Below are 25,480 nucleotides of genomic sequence, written 5' to 3' on the forward strand. Positions count from 1 at the left end.
ATAACCATTTTATATAATTACATTATCTGAAATAAAGAAGAATATGACAAAAACCCGTTGTTGTCACATTTAGAAATTGCGTTTGTACGTTTCTGCTTGCATTTGCGTGTGAGAGAATAAGTCATTAAATATACCAATATATTTCTTAATGTTCGTTTCCGTTATTGCCAACGAAAAAAGTATTTTGGCTCTATACCACGATATTCTTTATTGTTGTTACTGTTGTCTTTATATATCCAGACAATACTAAACAAACACACCGTCAATTTAAGATGTTAATGCATAGAAACTTGATTATCACGTGTGGTGCATCCAACTCCCTCTTTCGGCTTTGTGACGCGTTTCATTTGTTATTTTTGGATAGTGTTAATTCATATTCAGCTTGTTTGAAGCTATTCGAACGTTTTTGGGCTATATACTCACATAAGTTGGATGTTTAGTTCAGATCGGGTTAGTATTGTAAATCAGAGGAAGAGCAGCTATTTATTATATCATCTCCCAGATAGATTACTAACAAATCGACTTGGTCAAGTTACAGTTTCCCGAAAATACTTATATTGATAAGGTTGAGTTACTGTTATTAAAGGACTGTACATATCTAAAGTAATATTTTTTTCGCTCTATTGTATTTTTAATAACCGCCTTCCTATGTTTAACCTATGACATTAAAAATCGACGAAGGTAATTAGATATGCTTATTTTTCTACTGGTTTATTTTTTAGTATTTTACCCCTTATATATTTAAGTTTTGTATATAATTGGGTACGTAAGACACGGGCATCATTAAGCAGATCCAGTCCTAAAAGTTGGGAAAATGCGGGTGAATATGTGGGTATTTGATTTGGAATAAAAATGACTCGTAAGAATAGTTTTTACATGTTTAAATAATGGCATTATGTCAAATTCACATAAATTGTCTTAAGAATTAGTACTAGAAAAAAATCAAGGACGCTAACATGATAAAACATATGAAAAAGTATGTAAATGAATTCATCCTGTCCTAAAAAGAACAGGAGGAACATTGACTCTTTTATACGGAAGCGTATTAGGCTCACATTGGAGTATGTTTTTCATGGCATGCGAACATATTTTACAATTTAATATGATATATGCTATGGTAAGGAGCCATGAATGAAGCTATATCTATCTTCCATAATATTAGGCTATTACAGCCCGAGCTATTAGAATATCTCGCATATATATGTAATGTTACGATCAGCAAAAGTACTCTTAAAAGAAAGCTCCTGCGCCTTGAACTTTTTAGAAGGAGGAACTACACGGACATTTTTACAATGGCTGTATTGTTAGAGAAACTGCTTAAAGAATGTACCGAATCATATGGCTACAAATCTTCTGCATCTCAAACGTACCCAAAATGGACTTGTAGTCACCCAAGAGACAGTAAGACTGCTTATTCATGTCTTGGATCCAACTGGGATAAGAAAACGTCTTAGGGGACGTTTAAATAGGCGAGTTTATGACAACCCTTGACCGGATTCTATGTGGCATCTAGACTCGTACGACGAATTAAAACCGCACGGATTTTGCATTAACGGTTTTTCTTGATACATTCTCTGGTTAGAAGTGTATACTTCAAATAACGACCCAGCCTTGATAGGATATGAAGTTACTTTATAAAAGCTGTAAAGTTCAGAGGAGCAGGTCCTAAAAGAGTACGTGCTGACGTAGGAACAGAAAACGGTCACGTTGAAGCGATGCAGACTTTTTAAGAAGAGAACATGAGGACACATTTGCAACACGGAGTTTTCTATATTGATCCAGTAACCACAATCAACGAATTGAAGCTTGGTGGTGCTTTCTACGTAGGCATTTTACCCAATTCTGGATAAACCTTTTTCAAATGATGAAAAATGAGGGCGAATTCGACGGCAACTTCATCGATAAAAGTCTGTTACAATTTTGCTTTATGCGGATCATACAGGTGAGTTTTGTAATCCTGTATTGTGTAGGTAATTTGCTCTAGAAAAACATATGTCAAAAAGTTGTAATTTCAAATTAATTTTCTTTAAAAATGTACCTTTTGGCTCACCTGGCCACAATATTAAACACTGCCTGAAATATCAAACAGCATTGTACAGACCAATTAGCAATTATTATAACCGACATTTTTTCTCCGTCTAAAATCAAACATGGCCACTGTGGCCTTTGATTGACTGAAGCAGATTATCCTTGAGCTTTTAAGAGTTATTGTGTAATAAAACTAGTTGATTGTGTATTTGTGTGACATATTTCATGGAATTTTGTTGAAAATTGTTACAAAGAGTCCATCATTTGCTTTGATTTCAACTAATTTCGTTTAAAATTGGTATTTACAATTTTAATGATACCTGATTTTCATTAAATGTGGTTTGTTGAGCTATTTTATTATTGGTCAGTAGAGAGAGTTGTCGCTGTAGTTTTCTGATTGAACAAAATGGCGACTATGTTCCTAGGCTCTGATTGGCCAAAACCTATATAAGCCCATCGTTCAAAAACAAAAAATATTTTCTTATACACTGTATATCTTCTTCTGCCACCGTTAGATTACTAGTAAGTATTTCCTGGTCGTACATGTTCTTTGTGTGGGAATATGTTTTCTCAGTTTGATAATGATTCGTACAATGTATTTTCTACCGGAAGTATATGGATTTAATCATCATGGTTGTCCAGTAACGCCTGAACAAGAACAAGAGTGTGAGAACATCTGTACGGCAAAGCAGACATTACCTTGCAACAAAGATATCTTCGAACTGTGCTGCATTTTGATGGCAGAGAACAAGGTTTCTTCACCGCAAGATGCCGAAGAAGCAACAGAACTTTACAAATTTCTTCATGAAACACTTCTTAATGATCTACAAGAGTAAATGGTACTGTTGTCCTGTATTGCCCTCACAGGTACCGGTGCGACATATATCTACTCAAACATGTCTATTAGAATAGTATACGACAATTCTTTAGCAGGTATCTAAGAATGACTGACACTTGTTGCTAAGAAATAAAGAAATTATGCAATTATAAATGTTAAATTTTGATGGTTTGTCGCTGTATCATTACAATGTACGCTAAAATATAGTCATTATATTTTGTTATAAAATAATTTGTGTTTGATCAATAAAAGCCCAAAGTTGTACAATGTAAAACCACCGAAATGTGAAGTTTGAGAAAGAGTCTGTTAAGCACTTTTCATTGAATTGCAAAAACGTCCAACCGTCGGTCCTTCAATCCGTCCGTCCGTCCTTCCGTCGTGCAAGGTCTTTTTCTGACCAAAGTTCTAAAACTTTTCAAATTACTTAACAGGAAACTTAATACAATAATCAAGCAATTACTTCAGAATTAAAACGAGAGAGCTGCCAGTAGCAGCATACCACGTGACAAATCTGCATATTCCGATGCCGCAATCTAGCGACCAAACCGGTTATGTCACTATCTAACAGGTGTGCTGGCCCGCCGCTGTCTAAATTTAGAAACACACGAGCGTGTCATGAACTTTCCGAGTTCAGTTTAGCTCGGTCTGGTTTGTTTACAAATACCAAATTTCAACTGCTGCTGTACCAATACTTGCGTAAGAGGTCATCTTAAATATTGCTGATTTAAGTTAATCTTTACTACATTTATACATATAATCAATGTTTGGGTTTGATTTTCGCTGAAAGTTACGTATATTGGGACTTTAAAATCTTCGAAAAATAATCCTCACATAATTCCTTACACTTTCCTGTAAGAAATTGGTTTAAAGATAAAAGTCTTTTAGAACTGTTGGCAGTCTTCAAATAGCTTGTGCAACCTTGACATTTGACCCAATAACATTCAAAAACAACTAAAAACAAATTATGGCATAATTGTGTTAAACTTTATAATAGATATATGGGTATGAAAAATGTTAACCAATTAGAGTCCATCCATTGGTATGGAAAGTATTCTAAACATGGGAGGGACATTTATAAGATATTATTTTTAGCAAGAGACATTGACCTTTGCTGGCCAGGTCCAAAATCCTTCATATGCCCCAGGACAACTTATGCACCAAGTGCCATCGTACTGCCATCATGCATTATCATCTTGATAAAAAAGATAGGTTTTTAGTACTAGTGACCTTGAACTTGGGCAATGGCCAAAACTCAATATGGTTATTCGTATGCACAACTTATGCTTCAAAGGTCATGTTACTGCCATTGTACATTTTGTAGTTATCATCAAGACAAAATTTTAGGCATAGGCAAATTTATTTTACACAATTGTGATCCTCATCTGAAAAATAAATAGGGTTTTGTGATCCCTCCAAGAGACTGGTGCAACAAAAAATAAACTTCCTGTCACTTCTGAAGTTATCATCCGGAGAAGAGTATGGCATAAACAAAATTATTTTAACCCAAACATAACCTTGACCTTCAATGGATCTCGCTCAAAATCAATAGAGTTTTATGACTCCTCCTAGGTAACTTATACACACACAAAAAAAACTTCCTATCACCACATATTCTTAAGTTATCGTCCGGACGAGAGTGCCTCGTGGAAAAATATATTTTTAGCAACTGTGACCTGGACTCCTTAGATCTCGCCCAAAATCAATGGACGTCTGTGCCTCTTTCTTAGTAACTTTTTAGTAACAAAAAACGTCCTGCCATCATGCATTCTGAAGTTATCAACCGGGCAAAAGCGGGCGGACGAACGTATGACCGTCCGTGTAATAGTGAGGTGCGTTCTTTTGTCTCTTACTTGTGATGTGAAACTCACAGTTCATATGAAATTTCAATATCTGATTCAATTTTTTTGCTTAATTCGGTCGCTGAAAAAGTACATGTGCAGATAATCTTAATAATGAACCCTGGATAGAAACTCGAAAGTACATCAAATTTCTTCTCATACTGGCAACGACTATTTTTTCGGGAGTAGGGATAAAAAAACATGTACATATGTACCTGTACCATTTTGTTATTTTAAGCAGGTCGCCTTGGCTTTCTTTTCATAGTTACTTATATCATTGGAAAATGGTGAAGGTTTTTTATTTATTTATTTTCATAACAAATGAAAAATTATCAAGCCAAAAATACAAAGCCATCTTTCAATAACGATGACTGCATTTTGTATCATTGGTTGTACTGTTATTCTACCATTACCTAATAAAACATTATACGAGAAGCCTATCAAGGACAAGTTTTAATCTACTGGATTTTTTTTAAACCATCTTTCACAATATCATTAGAAGTGGTGAAATGGAGTTATATACATGTACCTGTTACTATAATATCAACATATATTGTGTCTTATTAACTTGTTAACAGCAGGGCGCGGGGAATAATGTCGCTTTTTGTTATCTTGTTACTATGTTTGAGATGTATTTGGTTTTTGTTTGTTTGTTGAGTTGTGATGTTTAGATATTTCCATCAAAAAATGCAAACTGCATTAAGTATGATGATGTGTCGCTGCATCTTCGACAGTAGGCGAAATGTTGACCTTACATGATCTAACACAATGACCTGCTTTCATCCGACAAGTGCCGCTCCTATTGCCGGAATGCGCCTTCCACATATATTTTTGCTGTATGCGTCAGTAACGAAAACTACCACTGTAGCCGTATTCTAAGCATGTACGCTATTTAACTATTTTCTGACTGTCTGTTAGTCAAAACATTGTTTGAATTCACCATGAATTTTTCTAAATCTGTTGAAGTTTTGTATTTTAGTTATTTTCTCGGACTTTTTCATATCAATTAAATAAAGAAATCGGATTTATCAGACAATTTTGGTAACTATATTTTGCCGTGGAATACCTGACGTACGTCATTTTACTTGGTTTTTGTTCTACAGATGACACATATGTATGCGCTCAAAGGCGACCGAAACAATGTTCAGGCCCACACTGAAACATTGTAAATATCTTGACTAAAATATACATATTTCCTATGAATGTTGCAGGATAGATAGACTATATGGTCAGTGTGTTACAATATAAGCTGTAGTTTGACTCGGGACAGAAACTCGGTACTTTTGTCTTCACTCACTCTCTTCTATATGCAATTTATATTTTAAACACTATGTATCTATTCTCTATAGATTACGTTAGAGATTCCGAGAGGCTGATATAAATAAGTTTAAACTCTAGCTACCTATGGATAAAATGACGCCACATGGTAGTGGATTCGTTCTGGTTTGGTTTGGTTTGGTTTATTTTGTTTAACGTCCTATTAACAGCTAAGGTCATTTAAGGACTGCCTCCCGTGCGTGCGAAATGTATGCGTGTGATGAATGCGTATGTGTGTTTTGGGAGGCTGTGGTATGTTTGTGTTAAGTCTCCTTGTGATAGGCCGGATCTTTTGCCGATTTAGAGTGCTACCTCACTGAAGCATACTGCCGAAGACACCCAGCAGCACACCCCACCCGGTCACATTATACTGACAACGGGCGAACCAGTCGTCCCACTCCAAATATGCTGAGCGCTAAGCAGGAGTAGAAACTACCATTTTTAAGACTCTGGTATGTCTCGGCTAGGGGACAGAACCCAATACCTTCCTCACAGCGGCGAACGCTCATCTAAAGGCCAAAAGTGAGGCATTGTCAAGGGAGACATTAGGAAGAAGAAAGTTATCAAGAAAGAAGAGAAAAGATAAGATCCCAACTTTAGTCGCCTCTTACGATCATGCAATGGGGGCAGCAGGTACAATTCTTACGCCCTACCTGCAGGGCAGGGATTCGTTCTGAGTCACAAAATATTCATAAACTAGAACTGTAAGCCAATGGCTGACTGATACCCCCAGCACCCTCTCTGTTGTTTGACACTTTGCTTATAATTTTTACAGAAATGTTTAATCAGAAAACTTGTTTATAGTGACTGGTTGCCATAGGAACCATAATATTAAGAAAAGAAATGTTGCATGCATATCTACACATGGTCCTTTACATCTGTGTGAAGTTTCATTGAAATTTGCCAAGCGGTTAAAGAGGAGTTGTCCGGACAAACTTTTTCTACAGAAAACCTGTTTAAAGTGACTTGTTACCATAGGAACAATAATTTTGAGAAAAGAAATGTTGCATGCACATATACACGTGAAAAGCCGAAAAAACTTACCATTACTGAGCTCTAAAATTTAATAAAACCGTCAAAAAGACGATAGTGATCATATTACAGTAAATTTTCAACTTCATGTAAACAAATAATCAAACAGACTAGCAAACACAACAATAACAAAATTTTACATACATGTTGGATGATATGAACAGCTTCCTTCATCCAGTAGTGTTAATGTTCTGTTGTACATGGGAACGTTATTAGCGAATAAAACAATTTGCTTTCTTTGTTCGTGACCCTCGGCTTTGATTTTGAAAATTATTTAAATCAAAAGAAAACATCTGCAACCTATACAATGTTACTACTTTGACCCTGTTATAGGATATTTCAACCTTAACCTGACAGACATACTTCTCAATAAATCTAAATTTTATATCAAAATTTCTTCCAAATAAGAGAATAATTTCGCGACTTTTACCTTTGATCTGGTGACTTTAACAATCAAATATAATTCTTCCAGTTCTTCGACGTCGTTTTATCAAAATAAAAAGAGCCTAGGTTAGCTATTATGACCTTGACTTTAATTCGTTACGGATATTTATATCCTAACATCTATGCCAGGATTGTAAGGGGTAGAGGATCTGTAAAATAGGTATGATAGAGTGACGACACAAAATGCTTATAGTCGGATGGGCAGACGGAAAACTGACGAACGGAACAAGGAATGCAATACATGAAACACTTTATTCAAGCATTCAAGACGATCATATCAAACGCCTTACCATGATAACCTAATGTTTGCGTTACATTCACGATCAATTTGACGCGTGTGTGAATACCATTAATCATTTCTATCACTACAATCATTCTTTGAAAACGGAAGCATAAACTGTGACGTAAAAGATTATATAAAAGTTTACTGAATAACACGAGAATATCCTTTGTCCGCTACCTGCAGTATCAAAGGCTCGTGCACAACGTCAAAAACATAATTTCTTAATCGAAATTTCTCCATGCAATGGTCTGTAATTACAACACCTCAGTCTCAAGGTATGTCCCTTTGCCAGTAACGGTTTTTCAGTAACTCCATAAAATCTGCTTTCAGGGCCACAAAAGGATCTTCTGCGTAGCTTCTGGGAAACTCGAGGACACATCCACAGGTGTGTACCGAAGAACATCGTACATTCTTGGTAACATCATTAGATTAGATGCAGAACCTAAGAAATAACTCGAGGTACTGAGGATCGTCCATTTCTCGAACCATTTTCCTCAAGTACGAACTTAATTAATTTCATCCTGGCTCAAATCATTCGGAAAGGTCAAAACCTGCAACACTTTCTTGGGACTTGGAAGTAGCGATGAATATATCGATGCCAACTCCTCTCCAACAAGCTGTGTGTTATGGAGAATCTTGTTAAATGAATCTGCAATAAACATTGGCTTTTGAATTAACTCATTGTGTGCAATTTTGCCCACAACTCTTTGTATGTTGCGTTCGTTCACCAAGGTTTTTACATCATACTGTTCCAAAACATCGACAATTTCTTCGCTTACAGATGGAAAGTCCTTCAAGGAAGCCTCAAACACAACTTTGTCCACCATCGGCACGAATTTCAGAAAGGAATCAATAACCTCAGAGTCGTTGCATTGGGAAAAGATAGCCTGTTGCATGAAGGACGGTGCAAGTTTAATTGGAAACATTCCTTCCTGAACATATCCCATTCTGATTACTTTTGCAATTGCTCTCCACTGAATTTCAGTCATATCATGGCGTATTACTGGGACTTTGTATGAGTTGTCCTCTGTATATTGTAAGTAGAATGTATCCCAAAATTCGGAAAGGGCGTCACGCAGAACTCCGCCATTATCTTCGGCTATTTCTGGCGTTCCATTTTCCTTCAGCATTTGTATTTCAAACTTGGCATTATCTGGATGATCCTCTGAAAAAAAAGCAATCAAATCACGACAGACAAGCCCGCGATGGACAGTGATATTTTGTACTCCCAATGGCAATGTGGCGTCCAGTATTGTGTCGTCTGGTGGCAGGCTGCCGAACTGAACAATATCCTAATCTTCGGCAGCTAATGCGAGCAGGCCATCGGATGTGCTCGTGCTCTCCATCCCATTTGCACTCCTTGAATCAAAATAATCCAAGTCCGGAAGGAAGTCAATAACCACAGGCTCAGGTACTAAGGTCGTGCTCACTTCTTCCTCGTGTACAACCTCTAATCCGTTAAGCGGGCTGTTAAGATGCGATGCCAAAGGAATCTGGATGCCACTGGCAGAAGGTAATTCTTCATTGTATTGCTGTTCATTATCAGTGTCCTTTTTTCAGGATCATTGCCTTTACTTGAACGATTGTTTTTCGTGGAGACCAGTTGCGGCAAACTTTCATCTTTTTCTGAGTTCTTCGCCAACAAATAGCATCTGAAATGCTTCAGTCCTAAACGCTTCATGATAATATCAACAGTTTCGCTTGCATGCATGAGTTGTGTTCCATGAACATCTGTCGAGATATCAAAATCAAAATATCGTCTATTGAACCATAAATATTTGTTCCGTCTTGAAAAAACAGCGAGCGCAATAAGTTCTGACTTAACCATATGTTTGTTGACGCGGAGGTGTCTTATTCCACCACCCAAAGGCGAGCGCACCTGTTTGTAGTGGCCGGCTGTCTGTTCGGTAGAAAATCCAACAATAAGGGCAATGTCTTGTTTCGAAGCAATATCCGCCTGTGTTTTGGTTTTGGTGAGTTTGAGCTTGTGATGGGAAGCAGTATGGTCTTCACCTTCGGTCCTGGTTGATTTAGACTGGGAAAGCTTAATCCTATTTCTAAGGTTTTCCCGTAAGGATACTTTTTTCTTCTTCTGACCTTCAGACTCTGTAAGCTTTTTATATACGAATGCTTATAGCTCAAGTATGTCTCCTTTAACTGGAAGGTAATCCCGAAGCTCTGTGTCTGTCAAATCGTTGATGACATCAAAATCGATCTAAAAGTACAATAAAAAACAATTGTAAATGTACATTTTAGAAAATTATAAATACCCTAAGCAATCACTAAAAACCACTGTAAATTTCATTTAAAGTCTGAAATGTGGCTAATGTATCTGGAAACAAAGTCCCTCTTTTCCTTTGTGTGTGTGTTTATGAAACTGGGTATTTAATGGTTTATGATTTTAACTGAGAAATAGATATGTATAACTTAACAGTAGGTTTAGTATAAATGGTGTGCTCCTTTTTTAATAACAACTGGAGAATTGTATAAAAGCATCGCTACGCCGCAGGCGTATGTTTCGATTAAAATGTGTTGTCTTATGAAGAGGAGTACGAGGCAAACTCGTAACGTACGCCTGTGCTGACGTCTCTTGTCTCCAGAGGCTGCGTTCAAGTATGTGATCTTAGCATCGCAACATATACACCAGTTGATGTGAATTTTGTCCCTTGACATGTATTTTCTGACCAATCAAATAAGACAATAGGAAAAACTTATGCTTTCGTTTGCTTTATCAATTTAATTGCACAGCAATAATGCAACGGAAATGGATCGTGTCATTTTTGTTGTATAGTGAACAAGACGCCCAAGGGCCTTAACGGTCATCTGACTACAAATATTTGTAGGATGGAAAATGGTAGGTTTACTATTTTCAATTAAATCTGTTTGCCGTGATGATAGTATTGGTCAGCAGTGGCTACCTTTTGACAGTAAACTGTTCACAGCGAATAACTTTTGACTGAATTTTTCACAAAGCGTTCCATCCTAAAATTAATAGCACCATTGGACATTGCGGACGACGACGGACGAAGCACAATGACACGGACGAAGCACAATGACTATACGTCATCATGGCCCTTTGAGTCAGATGACCTAAATATATTGATGACCAGATAAATATGTTGCGGCCGCCAGATAATAAGCAGGTGGCGGCCGTCAGGTAATTAAGTGGTGTCCGCCAGATAAAATATTTTCGCATGCCATGAAAAACATACTCCAATGTGAGCCTAATACGCTTCCGTAGTTTTATAAGGGCTGATTGATATGTTGTGAGCCTCATATTGAAGGATTTGAATTTTGCCAGACATATTGCATTATTTTTCAACATAATCCCCTTCAGTACAGTACCTATACACTTTGGCCAGCGGTGTTAAAGGGCATCAACGCCAATTTTATAGAACTCCTTTTCTTGGCTGTTCAGAAAGAAAGTCGTCATCGGACTGAAAGTGGGTGCCTGAAATAGCTGTATCAGTTTTGGAAATAGATGAAAGTCTGATCTAGCGATATCATGTGAATAAGACGGATGAACAATCTATTTAAAGCCATAATCGTGAATGGCAGCCATGTCAATGGGAGACTTGTGAACAGGAGCATTGTCCTGATAAAAAGACATACGTTTAGTGAGCTTTCCGCGGCGCTTAAGATTAACATTTTCCCGTAACTGCTTCAGAAGTGAGCCATGGTATGTGTTATTGATTGATTGATTGATTTATTGAATAAGTACCTCCTACAATACGAAGCTCACAACATACCAATCATCCCTTGAATTAACTTAACTCGCAATATATTTACTGATTGCACGGGCGCATAAATGATATATTATTGAAACTATAGATAAACGCGGACACACATAGGGTAGTCGCATGCTTAATCAATACATTAAGTATAACCGAAATCTTTTCAAAAAGAAATCGCGGGAGCAATGACAAAGATTATCTATAAATAATAACCATAACCTTAACAAGCTGACGAACTCGTGGTTCAAAGTGAAGTTCCTATAACGTTGAAAACAAATTGCTTCTTTTACTTTGACTCTGATATATTTAACTTCAAATCTTTATCTTTAGATATTTGAAGTAAGACACTGTACACATTTTTATCAACAATAAGACGATAAGACACCATATTTCATATATATCCGTTATTGTCGTTATATAGATCCATGATAAATGATAAGCATAAAATAAAATGAAATGTTTCTTCTCTATTTAAATTGGCAATTTATTTTAAAATTTCACCGAGGAAATGGTTATAGGCTCGTATGATACATGGTCGAAATGAATTCATAATATTCGACGATCATTAAAACAATGCTACGGTTTCATGCTGTGTCTTAGTTGAATATCTTCGCCTGCCAGTAAGATTATAGTAGGCTATGTCGGCCCATGTCCTCTCAGTCTGGAACCGTTCCAGGTGTTCTAGTCGCCTAGCACTGTCACTAGGACCCCAGTCACAATTCGGCTGTGTAAGAATTGTCCATTTCTGTGTGAACGAAGACATATTCATAAAAACGTGAAAATGGACATTGGTCAAATTGAATCTACATGAAAGTACATTGATATTCGGAGAAACAGGTTGTATTCTAAAAATATGATTATCGTCTTACGTCACGATCATAAGCGCAATGAGTGTATTTTGTCACCTGGTCTTTATCTCCTTGTCGTGTATTACATCAAAATGTGTGTTCGCCAACCCTAGACCTCTCCCTCGTGATATGTATAATGTGGGTAATCTTTGTAACTAGTGTCATCATTTATTAAGATAGAGATACATATCATTTGAAATGATCTGAAAAAAGCGTTTCATAATATCCTAAATGAGAATAAAAAAGGTTATGTATATATTTATTGTTTTAACTGAATCAATTTATGACGAAGTTATTTTACCTGCATCATAGTTCCCTTCACATTGGTGAACTTCCAGATGATGTGTAGAGGTATAGGGATGACAATTGAACACGACAGCACCCAGCCAATGACGCGAGTGTACTCCGGGTACTCATACCAGCCGTACTTCGGAGGCCGGTAGGTGACGAAGCTTGTTAGCAACAACAGCTGAATTGTAATAAAATACACATCAATATACTACAGGTTGTATACGTGCAATTCCATTTTAGTTTTGTATTTTTATGATTAATTCCATTTAACTGATTATTTGCTTGAACTTTGAATAAGATTTCGCTCTATTAAATCTTGTCATGCCGTGGGTGGAATATATGCATAATAAGCTAATACTTTCTGATGCTATTTGAAATACTATTTCAAAATGGCATCTAGGTTTATTTTCATATGTAATCAGACTAGAAAATATTTATTAAGGAAAAAATATCAACCCAAACTTAACCTGCTGCCTTGTGCCAAATATTGATCACTGTCTTGCCTTTCTTCTTTTTTCTACATTTCCCCCACATTATTTTATCTTCATAATCAGACCAAAAGGCTAAACAAATCTGCTGTGAATTACAAAGAAAAAAATATGATTAGCAAAGTGACTTCTTATACTTATTTCTTTAAATTCTTCATTGTCAACATAAATTACATGCATCGTCTCTTACTAAAAACAAAACTGGTGATATATAGCCTGCAGCCAGTCGGAACACATGCGGCATTTTTCGTCCAGTCATATCTTTTAAAGCATAGTCAACAAGATCACCTCCTATAAAACAAAGACACCAAGTAAATGTACATATTACAATGATATAACAGATCATTTAACATTGGGTTATTGTCGATCGAAGAGGTTTTGCAGACTCGTTGCTATACATGTAAATATATGCTAGCTAAGCAATGAGCTTATTTTATGTTCGTAACTGATATCAAGACCTTTTTAAAACATTGCCTATAATTCTTTTTCGTGTCATTATTTTGTATAGTTTTATGGGACGTGACTCTTTAATTATGCCAATATGTCTAGGCTAATATTAACTGGAACGCGTATCCTTAATAGTGGTAGTTACTATTTTTCATTGGCTGCTGATGACGGAATTGGATACCAGGCTTCTGATTGGTTGAAATGGCCTGAGGGGACGCATCCCTATTCTCCATCAGCAGCCATATTGGATTTGTTAGACAGCACATACATACTGGCAAAGTTTTTTTTCAAACCCATCCTCACCTCCCCCTGTTTGTAGTTGGAATAAATAAGTGGCACTAGATTGTCACATTGATAATGATATGATAAGAATGTTGTAGTTTATTACATGGTGTATGCGTTGATTATATTCGTGTAGCGAGCGCCATATTGGCAACATGTATTATTCCTTTAACGTTTATGTTCATCCTACTTTCAGTTCAGTCCACGGTTTTCCAGAGTTTTTTTTCTATATAGTCTTTTTATCTTAGCCCAGGACTGGATCTTTATTTCATGTTTTGTGGCGGTTTTCAACCCCACTATGGCTAGCTTAGGTTCTTATATGTTTTTATCTACATTTTGATATTGATTGTAGTTGCCATTGTATGGGTGCAACTTCTTTGCAATCATAAAACTTATTTCATGTTAGAAGCCACTATGTGGCTTTCTCAGTAGTAAATTTAAATGTCACACTGGTGGGTGGCCACTTCAGCTGAAAATATTTTGATTTTTAAATAAGCGACGATGTTATTGTCTTAACTCTTTCCATACTTTGTTTTCCTTCCGGATTCCGTACTGGAAGTCGTTATTAGGCTTTCCCCCTAGACGTTTAACCAAAATGGCAGACTACATGTGCATTTATGATGTGTTGTTTTTTTTCATATAGAAACACACAGGTCGGTGCTATCTTAGTACATAATTAAGAAATATCTAACGATGTCAGATTGAACACTCTAAAACGTCCTAGACACTGATATCTAAAATGCAAATGTAGCAAGCCGCCATATTGTTTACATTAACAACATATTGAGAAAATATCACATTACTCTAACGGCAAAACACGTAAGCAAAACAAAATAAAAACGAAGTTATCAACCAAAATGAAAATAATATCAAGAATTAAAATTTAATCACGATGACAAACAAAATAGATGTGAAGCGAAACAGGGGAATGCATATATATCTTTGTTAGAATATATATAGAATCGTGGGTATGTCATCAAATAATAAATGGGAGAAGCCTTTATCCTACTTGATACCATGCGTACTCCCTACTTCTATGAACCTATACATATGTAACCGTTGTGTACCAATAATAATACTGTCGCCTCGCTTTCAATATCCCAGAGTCACTCTCTTAGTATAGCTTTGGCACGGAGCTATTTATAGGAAATTATTTACTTGGTTAAGCTTAATAATAGAGTGTCCAAAATGTCAACGAAAGAAAGAAAAAACATCTGGAGGTAAACTGTATGTATGTGTTAAATTTGAAATCCCGATATTATATTACGTTGGCAATGACTGCCTGTAATGTCTTGAATGAACTCGTTTTTTATACATTAACTCACCATAAAACCACATGATGGCGATAACCTCTGATAAGGCTATCACTACCACCGACCATGTAGGTACATACCAGTCCACAAGCTGGAACATGTACGGCCCCGACTGAAAATAACAACAACACATAATACATCATATTTAAATGACTACATTCATATCATTGAGCACATTTTTATCCTAAGCTATTGAATTCTAGTTGAAGTTTCAGAGAAGCACTTGCGGAACCGAAATTTATATTGGTTATTTTACGTTTATTATCTACATGGATCAATGGAAATACTTTTCCTTATATTAAAAAATGCCGAAAGTGTTTTCAAACGACATGATTTGCTAATATCTTAAGTCTCATGGTGCAGCCATTTACAAAGTTCGTATTTTGAAGAAATATGATCGCTTCATTTGGGAAAGTTTCACCATTTTAGGAAGGGGAAAATCAAAACTGCAATATCGATTAGTATTAATACATACCCAAGTAATTTCCAAAAAAAAGAGTAAGTTTTGGGTTCTAAACTGCTTGAATTAGAAGTACATGTACATGTAATCAAGATTACAGTCTAGTTTCACAACTATAAAAATTCCAACGTCAAAACTTTATTTGGGTTTTGATTGATACCTGCATATACAAACTATGAAATGTACATACATGTCTCAAATATGCTTCGTTTAGTGTAATGTATTTTTAATGTATATGGTTGTTTACCTGTGTACAAAACGGGAGGTTGAGGAGAAGCGTGATTAGATTGACCAGTAACACCAGATATAGATGGCTATGTCGGCCTAATCTATCGCCGAATCGTTCCAGGAATGACACCACCGTCTCTGTACAAACAGCCTACAGTAATGCAAATACTTTTATTAGTAAATACTCAGATATTTCTTGAATTTTTAAGATGAAATCTTGTATTGAGGTTTTAGAAACCAAATACTAGAAAATTATTTATTTATTTGTATGAAATAAGGACAATATCTGTTTCAATTTCAAAAAAAAAATGTATTGGCTTTCTATTTGTCAACTTGATTGGACATCAGGCTAATCCTATTTCAGTCCTTTCCAAATTATTATAATCAAATTTGATACATTGTATGTACATATATTATACTTCAGTGGTATACAATGTTACAAGTAGCGGGAGAGAACTCCAATTTATATAAGAAAGCATAAGAAATGCCTCATTTTAACTACTTTCATACCATTTATCTAAGTTTATTGATGAGCTGCCACGCACAAATTCTTTGGGTAAGACATATCGACCCTTTACCCTACATAGATGCATGACAATCCTCAGTAAATCTGCATATTAGGATTTTATTTGCAGGATCAATTGTACTCGTTGTTTGCAGTGGTTCATATATTATGATAAGTATAGTATGATTATAATTCAACATTATAATGTCCACTACACAATTGTTGCATAACAATATCCATCCTTTCAATCAGAAACTGATATTACAGTTGTTTGATTAGCTCCATGGTTTCACACCAGCAATAGTTGTTATTTATAACATTGAAGTTGTGAGGATATTACATATCAAATGTTTTGGTTTGGTACATATATTCAGCAAAACTTTGAAGAAAAATTGATTAATTATCAGTGGTACACATACATCCATTAAGAAGAGTATGTAAATTATAGTGAATATGAATGAATATAGATATCTGTAATATATTTTGATGCAACTGTCCCCTAGACATAATATAAAATGGACATTTAAATATATAGTGTTATGCGTTTTCATTTTCACCGACATGTTGCTGATTCACTAAGATGGTCATTATATAAGTGTATGCGTTATGGTTACTGGCATTATTTCTGAGTTGACAAAGTATCATATTATATTTCTCTTAGTCGTGGTATGAAAGTTATCATATGGGGATTTAATTGATTTTTCGGTTTGCAAAATTTGTGCTTGTAATATTACATGGGAGAAGATTAAATTCATGTTAGCTTTTTCAATTCTATATAGTGGAGGATAAAATCATTCGTTATTTCCAATTGGATATCTAGCATTTTCATTCTCATTAAGGAAGGATTCAACAATATCTCCATATATTGTTTTTTAGATTATACTATTCAAGCTATAATAAATTAGCACTAACTTATGCCGTTTTCGTCCTCAAGTAAGTGATTTATTACTCAGTACCAGTTTCTGCGTAAGCTTATAGTGTGTTGACCCTCTTATCAATCCTGTTATTATTCTTAGTGTCAGTATCACTACCCTGCTTGGTCGTACTAGAATTATAACAAAAATATCCAGTGTAACTTAATATTTTTATGTGGATCCCTAGTTAGAGGAAGCTAACACAGGTATAGCGTGATGTCAAATCCTTTTGTTATATATATAATATAATATTGGCAATGAGTATATATGAAATACGATACCATTTTTTATATTTAAAATCGAGTGAATATGAGAATGTAAATATGACAGATACGCCATGTATTTATCATATACTACCTGTGCGTCAAGTCCTACAATTGTGATAGCGAAGAAGAATGCCACAGCCCAGATATAAGACGCAGGGAGATAGGTTAACGCTCGGCTGTAGCCGACAAGACCGATAGACATTCCTGCAACAGAGCATAACGCAAGTTTTATTTAATGGTACAGTAAGAACTACATGATTAATAGATATAATGAAATATATCAAACGGAAGACACATGTATGATTTGTCAGCCTTTATCCTCTTGATTATGAAATTTTGATAGCTATGAAATATGTTCATGGGTATAAACTATTTTTATTACTAAGCATATTTTGTTATAACGTTTAATTAAATGACATCTTTATTTATCCAACGCGGTGTTTCCATTGTAAAGTTTTATACAATAGTTTTACCGTTTATATCAATATCAACATATACATCAACCATTTACCAGACTTCACAACATCCTCGACAGGGACACCCATCTCGTTCGCCATGACACCAACGACGGAGAAGAGGACAACGCTGCTGAATATCGCTATAAATACAGGTCACCAAAGACGCCAAGCAGCACATTGCTACAAAAGTAAAAGATTTGACCAATGTCATATCGATTATAACCTGTTTTCGAATGCAATGTTATCGTGATCTAACTTGGAAATATATTATTTCCTCGTCTAATATTAAATCAGACGTTGGTTTACATGTCTAGTGATTTCGTTGATAACATTGTCATTGTTTAATATATTTTGTGTGAGACCAACGGTACAGTTTTGAAGTAATCTGTTGTTTTGTAATAGATACTGTAGACATAAGAAAATAGACAGAGAACTGCACACTACAACTGTCTCTTCCTTCTTCGACTTTACTATGATGCTATGGGCCAAAAACCGTGTAAATCCACAGGAGACGTCAGACAACTTAAGAAAAAAGAGGTAGATGTTATTATCTTCATTTTAATTCATTTAATATGTGTATATTGAATGTTAAAAGGATATATGTGTCATTATTCATAATGATACCAAATCAACATGCAGGGAAGCAGCAAATCATCTGTATAAATTAGAATCATATCTCGATAGCAAATCTAAAATCATGCATCGCCTCATTGAATAATGTTCACCTAGCTGAGATCTTTATGACATAATTATGTAAATCTCTTTTAAAATATATTATTACATGCAGATATAATCAGTGAAATATCGACAGAGCAGATATGTATAATGCCGAATTTTCGGGGCAATCCATCCTTTTATAAAGAAACAATTATATCAGAAAAGATCTCATCACAAACACATATCAAGAAACATTTACATCAATCTAGTTTGCCTACGGATATAAATCCCTTATAACCGCAAGTTAAAACGACGTAGTTAATGCACGTTCTGTGGTTAATATTTCACTGATATTTATATACCATGTACTTCCATGTATGTAGATATACATGTACAAATCTAAGGCAGATATAAATCAGATGGGTGGAATATATTTACCGGAGACAGATACTATGGAATTTCACATGACTTCCCATCACTAATACGCCACCAAAGGCAGGTCCAAGACTGTAGAAATGCCATGAAAGACGCCTCTATCCATACCTGGCGTTAAATATTTTTTTCATACAACATAGCAAGAATAAATTTATTACCCATATATATCAGATTTCAAACAAACAATTTATTAAAAATGTATCTGTCCATGAGAACTTTTGGATCTTTTAGAAGATGTTGTTATTGCCAAATGCAAATAGTGAACCAACCTTAGAGTCTGCCAGTCTAGTGAAATCTGGCGTTATAAGGAATAATAGACCATCTTTCGCGCCATTTTGAGTCAACGCTTGAATCAACATCGCAAATCCAATAAGAGGAGGGAAGAAGGTAGTAAAAAGCATCAGCTAAAAATAAAGTAACGTATACATTAGGATGGGTATGTGACGAAGGAGTTGTCAGAAATCTTCAATGGGACTTCTAGAATGTGTTTAAAGCTCAATATGAAATGCGACTTTAATTAATTATTTGCATTATAATATGATCATTACCTAAACCTTCAGTTAGTATATCTTTAAATCATCCATTTCTAATGAGTCTGTTTCAAAAATACCAACCTTTCCAATGGTCTTCACGCTCTTTAAAAGACTCACAATGACAATCACTTTGAGGAGTATTGCCTATAAAACGAGCGTCCAGCGAAGATACCCCACTTCTTCAATACCACCTGACAAGGATAGGATGTTATGCCTGTAATGCAATTATATAGAGGATATTGAATCGTGCCCCGTTTGTTCACGAGTATGACAGGGTTTGGCTAAAAATAATTACTCATTCTACATGTACTTTCATCGTCGTGTTCCAATGTGGTAAAAAAATAAAGCTACCACCAATAAACTGCCAAACATTATGTACGTTAATCCAACATAAGCTGTTGCTTTGATGATGATGTATAAAAATCCAAAGTAGTGTGATCAAATTGACTATTCCCTTACAAAACATTTCGATAATATACGGATAAAATAATTGATCAATTATGATAAAACTGCTGTCACGCTTAATTGCAAACCTTCGCGTACGGTTGGTTGTATTCGACGTTAAACGTCACTGGAGCATTTTCAACCTTACTGGAAACAGACGAATATTTGTATATTCTGATGTATTTGCTGAATGTAAACAAATAATGGTAATGAACTTACTGCCAGAATTCCTCCTCTGCTAAAACATCAGTAGTAAACAGGTAACCGGTAGTGTTTGTTGTGGAATTATGTAAGCTTCTATTGGTACTCGAGGACAAAAGTGTGTGCGAAACTATACATGAATTAGTGTTCCATGTGTTCCCACAGGAGGTCCATGGTAGCTCAGTCGTGAATGACTGCCTCAAATACTCCAGTAACCAGTAACGCATTGTAGATACATAGCTGACGTAACATAAATTAAGCAGAGCAATGGAAATGCCTATACCTGTAAGATGATGGATAATAATTAATATTGCAATATATGTTTGGGAACTACTTAATAATGCGAAGCTACATATGTAATATTGTATGCTGTCATAACCTCATTCTCATTAAAAGACCTATGCTACTTATATTTTTGATAAAGACACGTATATGTCGTGGTGTTTTCAGAACGAAAAAGCAACAACGATTATATATATGTTATTGTTTCACATTAAAATCTCCTTTGCATAAATGTACTGTTTTTTCTTGTATGCAGTATTGAATTCAAAAACAATATAACGCTAAGTATAATAAAGACATGAAATAATCAAAACATTACAGAAAGGATGACAAAATAAGCAAATTCAATATACAGTCAAACCTCGATGATTCGAACTTCGTTGATTCGAATTTCTCGCTGTATCGAACTTTTTGCTTGGTCCCGAATTTCCTTACTATATAACGCTACTAACGAACCTATGCATGATTCGAATTTTTATAAATCGAAGTTTTCGATGTATCGAACTTTTTTCATGGCCCGTTAGCTATGATGTCATAGGTAATTGACATCTCATGATTCGAAAAAAAGTTTACCTGTACTGACCACTGGACAGGTGTTGGTCGTGACCCCCGCGGCAAGATTTCACACTTCTCCCCTAGATGCCCTGACTGACAATAGGGATAACGATAGCGTGTGTTGTCACTCCCGATCATGGGGTTAATTAATAATCAGACCAAATTGATAGATAAAAGGTGTATTTAGAAGCCATGACATTTAATCACTCCGGTAAAACATTTCGGTAGTCGTCTCTGATAATCTTCGCCGCCATTGAAATCAGCGGTCGGTGAGTAAATTTTACGAAACTATAAAACAAGCGGACCAATTTTAAACACAAACAATTAGCGATGTCTTCACTCTTAAGTGTCACATTGCAAACTTATACATAAATATCCAAGTAAATCGACTATTTGTCATTCAATCATGCAGTCTCCAACCGATCGGCATTCCGTATTTTATATGCACATAACGTAACCGCACGTGTCTTTAGCAGAAACGCCTAACGACTTACGTAAGTGTGCATTGTACTTCTTTTGCTTTATCTGTTAAACGCGATATAAGTGTTTTGTAACCGATACATAGTTTGTTTAATTAATAAAATGCTTAGGTATAATTAATGAAAAGTATTTTTATTTTGTTGCGTTTGAGGTATAAATTAACTTTTGAGCCTGACAGGCGACGATCATCACGAAGACACCGAGGACATGTAACGTTAACATATATGGTCATTATCAAGAAAACATCGATCTATTGTCAACCATGAATAATTCGAAGTCCCGCTGTTTCGAAGTTTTTCTGTTAGTCCCTTGAACTTCGAAACATCGATTTAATTTGTACTTAAATTATTTTGACTACCATTATAAAAAACAAAGAAAAAACTTTTTTCAACAGATATAACCTTTAAAAATCGGAGAAAAATCCCATATGTCAAACAAATCCTTTCCAGAATATTGTCCAAGGAAGACTTCGAGAAAGTATAGAGGTATACCACAGGCAATCAAAATCACCCCAAAGGCAAGCAGAAAGGCACCTGGTGGAGACAAAACAGTGAACAGCATTGTTTGTAATCTTAACTTTAAGGTAAAATCTACGTGACTTGAATATAAACACAACACATTTTTAGAATGATAATTGGTTTATGAAAGCTTGTTATAAAATACCAATCTGATGTACGTATTATAAATAAATGTATCGCACTTACGTTTTTCTTCAAATTTCAGACATATTTACTACTAAGATATCCATACTGTAGCGGAAAAGAATGTAATACTTTCCGGACGTACCTCCTCCGTATCTCCAAACTAGATAAGGAAATCTCCAGAAATCTGCCATTCCTGTAGAACAGCCTATCAGTGAAACCACGAATTCAAGATTGCTACTCCAGGTTACCCGGGAAGTTGACCCATTTCTGTCCGCATCGTGGTCGTCCCGTTCTGTGGAATTTTTGTGGATGTTGGATTCTATCATAGTGAGATTTTCAAACCGACGCGTGTCTGTGCATTCGAACTTTCTTCACTGCAATTGGAATTTATAAGTTACCTTGTCGTTTACTATCGCTCTTTTTTCTTACGAGCAGGATAAAACTTATATGTATATCTGAGACAAAGAAGTAATATAAACAGTAAGTTTCCGGATATCACTGGATCCTTGCAAAAGTATGTCTGCAAGATACACGAATTACTTGAAATGTTTATAGGGGTCAAAGAAATAATTCCGACAGTGTCGACAATGGAAAATGGAAAATGTTCGAGTCTATCCGATCCTTTATCAAAGAATACAATCACATGATACATAAACAGTACCAGAAAGTACAATAAGATACAGTAAGAGCAATATTTTAGGAAGTAGTTGAAAAACAACCATAAACCCTTCGGATAGCGTGGGCCGAAGGCGAATGCTAGCGTAACTACATATACGGAGCCTTGCTGTATGATGGAACGTTATGCGACCAACGGCAAGACATTTGAAAATACCACGCGCATGAAGATGCTAAAGTGTAAACAAACGTTTCGTCCCAAAATGATTATTGATAGATACAGCATATATAACCTAGAGGACGATATGGCATAAATACTTGATTAAGGATCTGCTTTGGTGAAAAGTAAAACAGTTTTGATGACTAACTTGTTTAATGTTATACCTCATCTTAAAGGGGAGAATACGGAGATATAAAAGAATGAAAAGAAAATAATATGTCAGTGTGCTCATTTTTGAGCTATGGTGGATCAAGGATGATATGGTAATTGATTTCATGTGAATTCTGTTGAGAACAAAGCCTTTAACATTCGATCAAATCTCGAGGGTAGCGGGTTTGTAGGTTAGTTATCCAGTATCTTTCCCTCGACTGACGCCCCGTTTCATTCCAGGTAGGGCAATGATCAATAGCAACAACCTGCATGACCTTCCAAGTATGACTAGGTAAATCAAAGTGCCTTGCCACAGGGAAGTATGTGTGTTTTTTTGCTTGATGGAGCAACGGTGTTTATTTATTATGATGTTTAGCTTTGTGCTGGTTTCCCCAACATACTGAATTCTACATTTGTTATCGCAGGAAAAGGAAATATACAATATTCGCTGATGAGCATGTCAGTGTTTGTAAAATATACAAACTTGTTGTTTATTTCACATGTCAACATAACGTGACATGTTCTATGATGTAAAGCTATGCGACCAACAGCAAAGACCTTTGAAAATATCTCGCACGTGAAGATGCCGAAGTGTTAACAGGCGTTTCATCCCAAAGTTATTAGATATGGATACAACGAATAGAAACAAGTGGCCATGCAGACAAAAAAAAGACAAAAAAAGACAAAAACAAGACAAAAACAAACAAACAAAAAAACAAAAAAAATCTACAAACTTTGTCCATACACATGATGGCTCTGTGTATGTGTATTGACGAAGTTTGTAGGTTTTTTGTTGTTTGTTTGTTTGTTGTTTTTGGTCGCATAGCGTTCCATCATAGAACATGTCACGTTAGCATGATAGTTAGACGGACGACTTTTAAACTTTAATCCCTGCCGTTCTTTAATTCATTAACTAAAGTATCACGGACTTTATGCCAGTAAATATAAGACAGCGCCATCTGCGTCCACCAAAAAGTCATTTATTCACTGTAACTGTGAAAGGTCAATACTTTGAATTTTGGACGTTTCTGAGAAACGGAAGTGTACAATGTAATTTAATTTTGTTCACTCTTATATATATAATCCTGAACAGACCTTTAACGTTACAGGTTTACAGACAACGCTAACAAGTGTGTACGTTTATACTCGGTTCAATAACACACCATGGACAGGTTAAAACGTTATTACCTTTTAAGTAATGCGACCCACCAATATCAATATTTGTTAGAAAAAAATTATTCGAAAGTCCCCTTTTGTCGTGTTCTGTCCTCGTGACATCTTTAAAATAAGGATAATAACGATGTAACACACGGCTTCCAGTCTGCCTTGAGTGAATTAATTAGCTTTCTGGATGCAAGTGCTTCTTATGCCTATACTATATATAAACATAAGTCTGTTTAAGTGTTAATATTTTCATGACAAGATACTTATATCAAATATTATGTTTAATTTATATTGTGTACGTTCAACCGACATATGGCGCCACTGAATTTTTAATTGCAATGTAATATAGCTACACCATGTCTTGTCTTTATACCTATTTTGTTAGCTCGGTAAACTGGCAGAGACGGAAAGATTAACAGAATGATTCAAACTTAGGTTATTTTACGAGTGGAATATTGAGAGCTAAAAAAGACGTTAGTTTTTTTTTATTTGAGTAATTTACTGAACAGTAGGTTATCAGTTCAATCGCATTTGTATGTTATGTTGAAGAATATAGCTTATGGAAAATATAGATTCGGCATTTGACTATGCGTGTATGTGACATATTTTATCAGATGTTGGAACTTGATTAAAAATTGCATAATCAAACAGTTTATTTCCAACAGAACCAAAATAGCAAAATATACTATTTTGCAAACACTAATTAAAATCAATTGTGACGTGATTAGCGCTCGTTACCTAATCTGTTATGGTCCGAGTTAGTCAAGGACAATACAAAAATGTCGTCCGACTGAAAGCTACCATGACCTCATTGTAACAACACACCAAGTATCACCGGGAATGTTAGTTGATGAATTACTATACAAGGATATCATCAAGATGGTGCCTGGACATGTTGTCATACGCAGCTCCAGAGGTATGGGGGCCGTTATTGCCCATTTCCATTACGAGTATTGCCCATGTAAATGATATTCTGTGCTGATTTTTTGTGGAGATTTGTTTGGAGTCATCCGTGTGCGAGTGACCCTCTGGAATTGTGCATTTTAGAGACATTTTCTTATTGTCCTATATAGCCATATACACGGT

At 35.5% G+C, this 25,480-nt stretch overlaps 2 protein-coding genes and 1 long non-coding RNA gene across 3 annotated transcripts; all 3 read right to left on the reverse strand.

Annotated features, from left to right (window-relative positions):
- Positions 1-7,730: 7,730 nt before the first annotated feature.
- Positions 7,731-10,812, reverse strand: LOC117324357. Its single transcript, XM_033880168.1, has one exon. The coding sequence runs from the start codon at positions 8,908-8,910 to the stop codon at positions 8,287-8,289; it is 624 nt and encodes a 207-aa protein (XP_033736059.1). The 5' UTR covers positions 8,911-10,812; the 3' UTR covers positions 7,731-8,286.
- A 1,063-nt stretch (positions 10,813-11,875) lies between these two features.
- LOC117322856 (sodium-dependent dopamine transporter-like) lies at positions 11,876-18,699 on the reverse strand. The gene is made up of 7 exons (XM_033877795.1): positions 18,068-18,699; positions 17,648-17,760; positions 15,891-16,022; positions 15,196-15,295; positions 13,332-13,432; positions 12,664-12,831; positions 11,876-12,259 (listed from the first exon to the last, which is right to left on the reverse strand). The coding sequence occupies exons 1-7, from the start codon at positions 18,111-18,113 to the stop codon at positions 12,080-12,082; spliced, it is 840 nt and encodes a 279-aa protein (XP_033733686.1). The 5' UTR covers positions 18,114-18,699; the 3' UTR covers positions 11,876-12,079.
- A 241-nt stretch (positions 18,700-18,940) lies between these two features.
- LOC117322857 lies at positions 18,941-20,527 on the reverse strand. Its single transcript, XR_004531597.1, has 4 exons — positions 20,303-20,527; positions 19,721-19,853; positions 19,376-19,510; positions 18,941-19,214 (listed from the first exon to the last, which is right to left on the reverse strand). It is a non-coding gene; the product is annotated as an uncharacterized LOC117322857 (long non-coding RNA).
- Between the last annotated feature and the right edge of the window lie 4,953 nt (positions 20,528-25,480).

Source organism: Pecten maximus, chromosome 3 (genome assembly GCF_902652985.1).
Source record: "Pecten maximus chromosome 3, xPecMax1.1, whole genome shotgun sequence".
Taxonomy (NCBI): domain Eukaryota; kingdom Metazoa; phylum Mollusca; class Bivalvia; order Pectinida; family Pectinidae; genus Pecten; species Pecten maximus.

What these genes read in the sequence shown, in the direction of transcription:
- LOC117324357 (XM_033880168.1), bottom strand. Translation starts at nt 8,910, where the DNA reads ATGCTGAAGGAAAATGGAACGCCAGAAATAGCCGAAGATAATGGCGGA.
- LOC117322856 (XM_033877795.1), bottom strand. Translation starts at nt 18,113, where the DNA reads ATGGCGAACGAGATGGGTGTCCCTGTCGAGGATGTTGTGAAGTCTG. An exon ending in CGAGGATGTTGTGAAGTCTG is followed by an intron (nt 17,761 to 18,067) that starts GTAAATGGTTGA and finishes GCTCTGTTGCAG; the next exon opens with GAATGTCTATCGGTCTTGTC. An exon ending in ACCTCCCGTTTTGTACACAG is followed by an intron (nt 15,296 to 15,890) that starts GTAAACAACCAT and finishes TGTTATTTTCAG; the next exon opens with TCGGGGCCGTACATGTTCCA.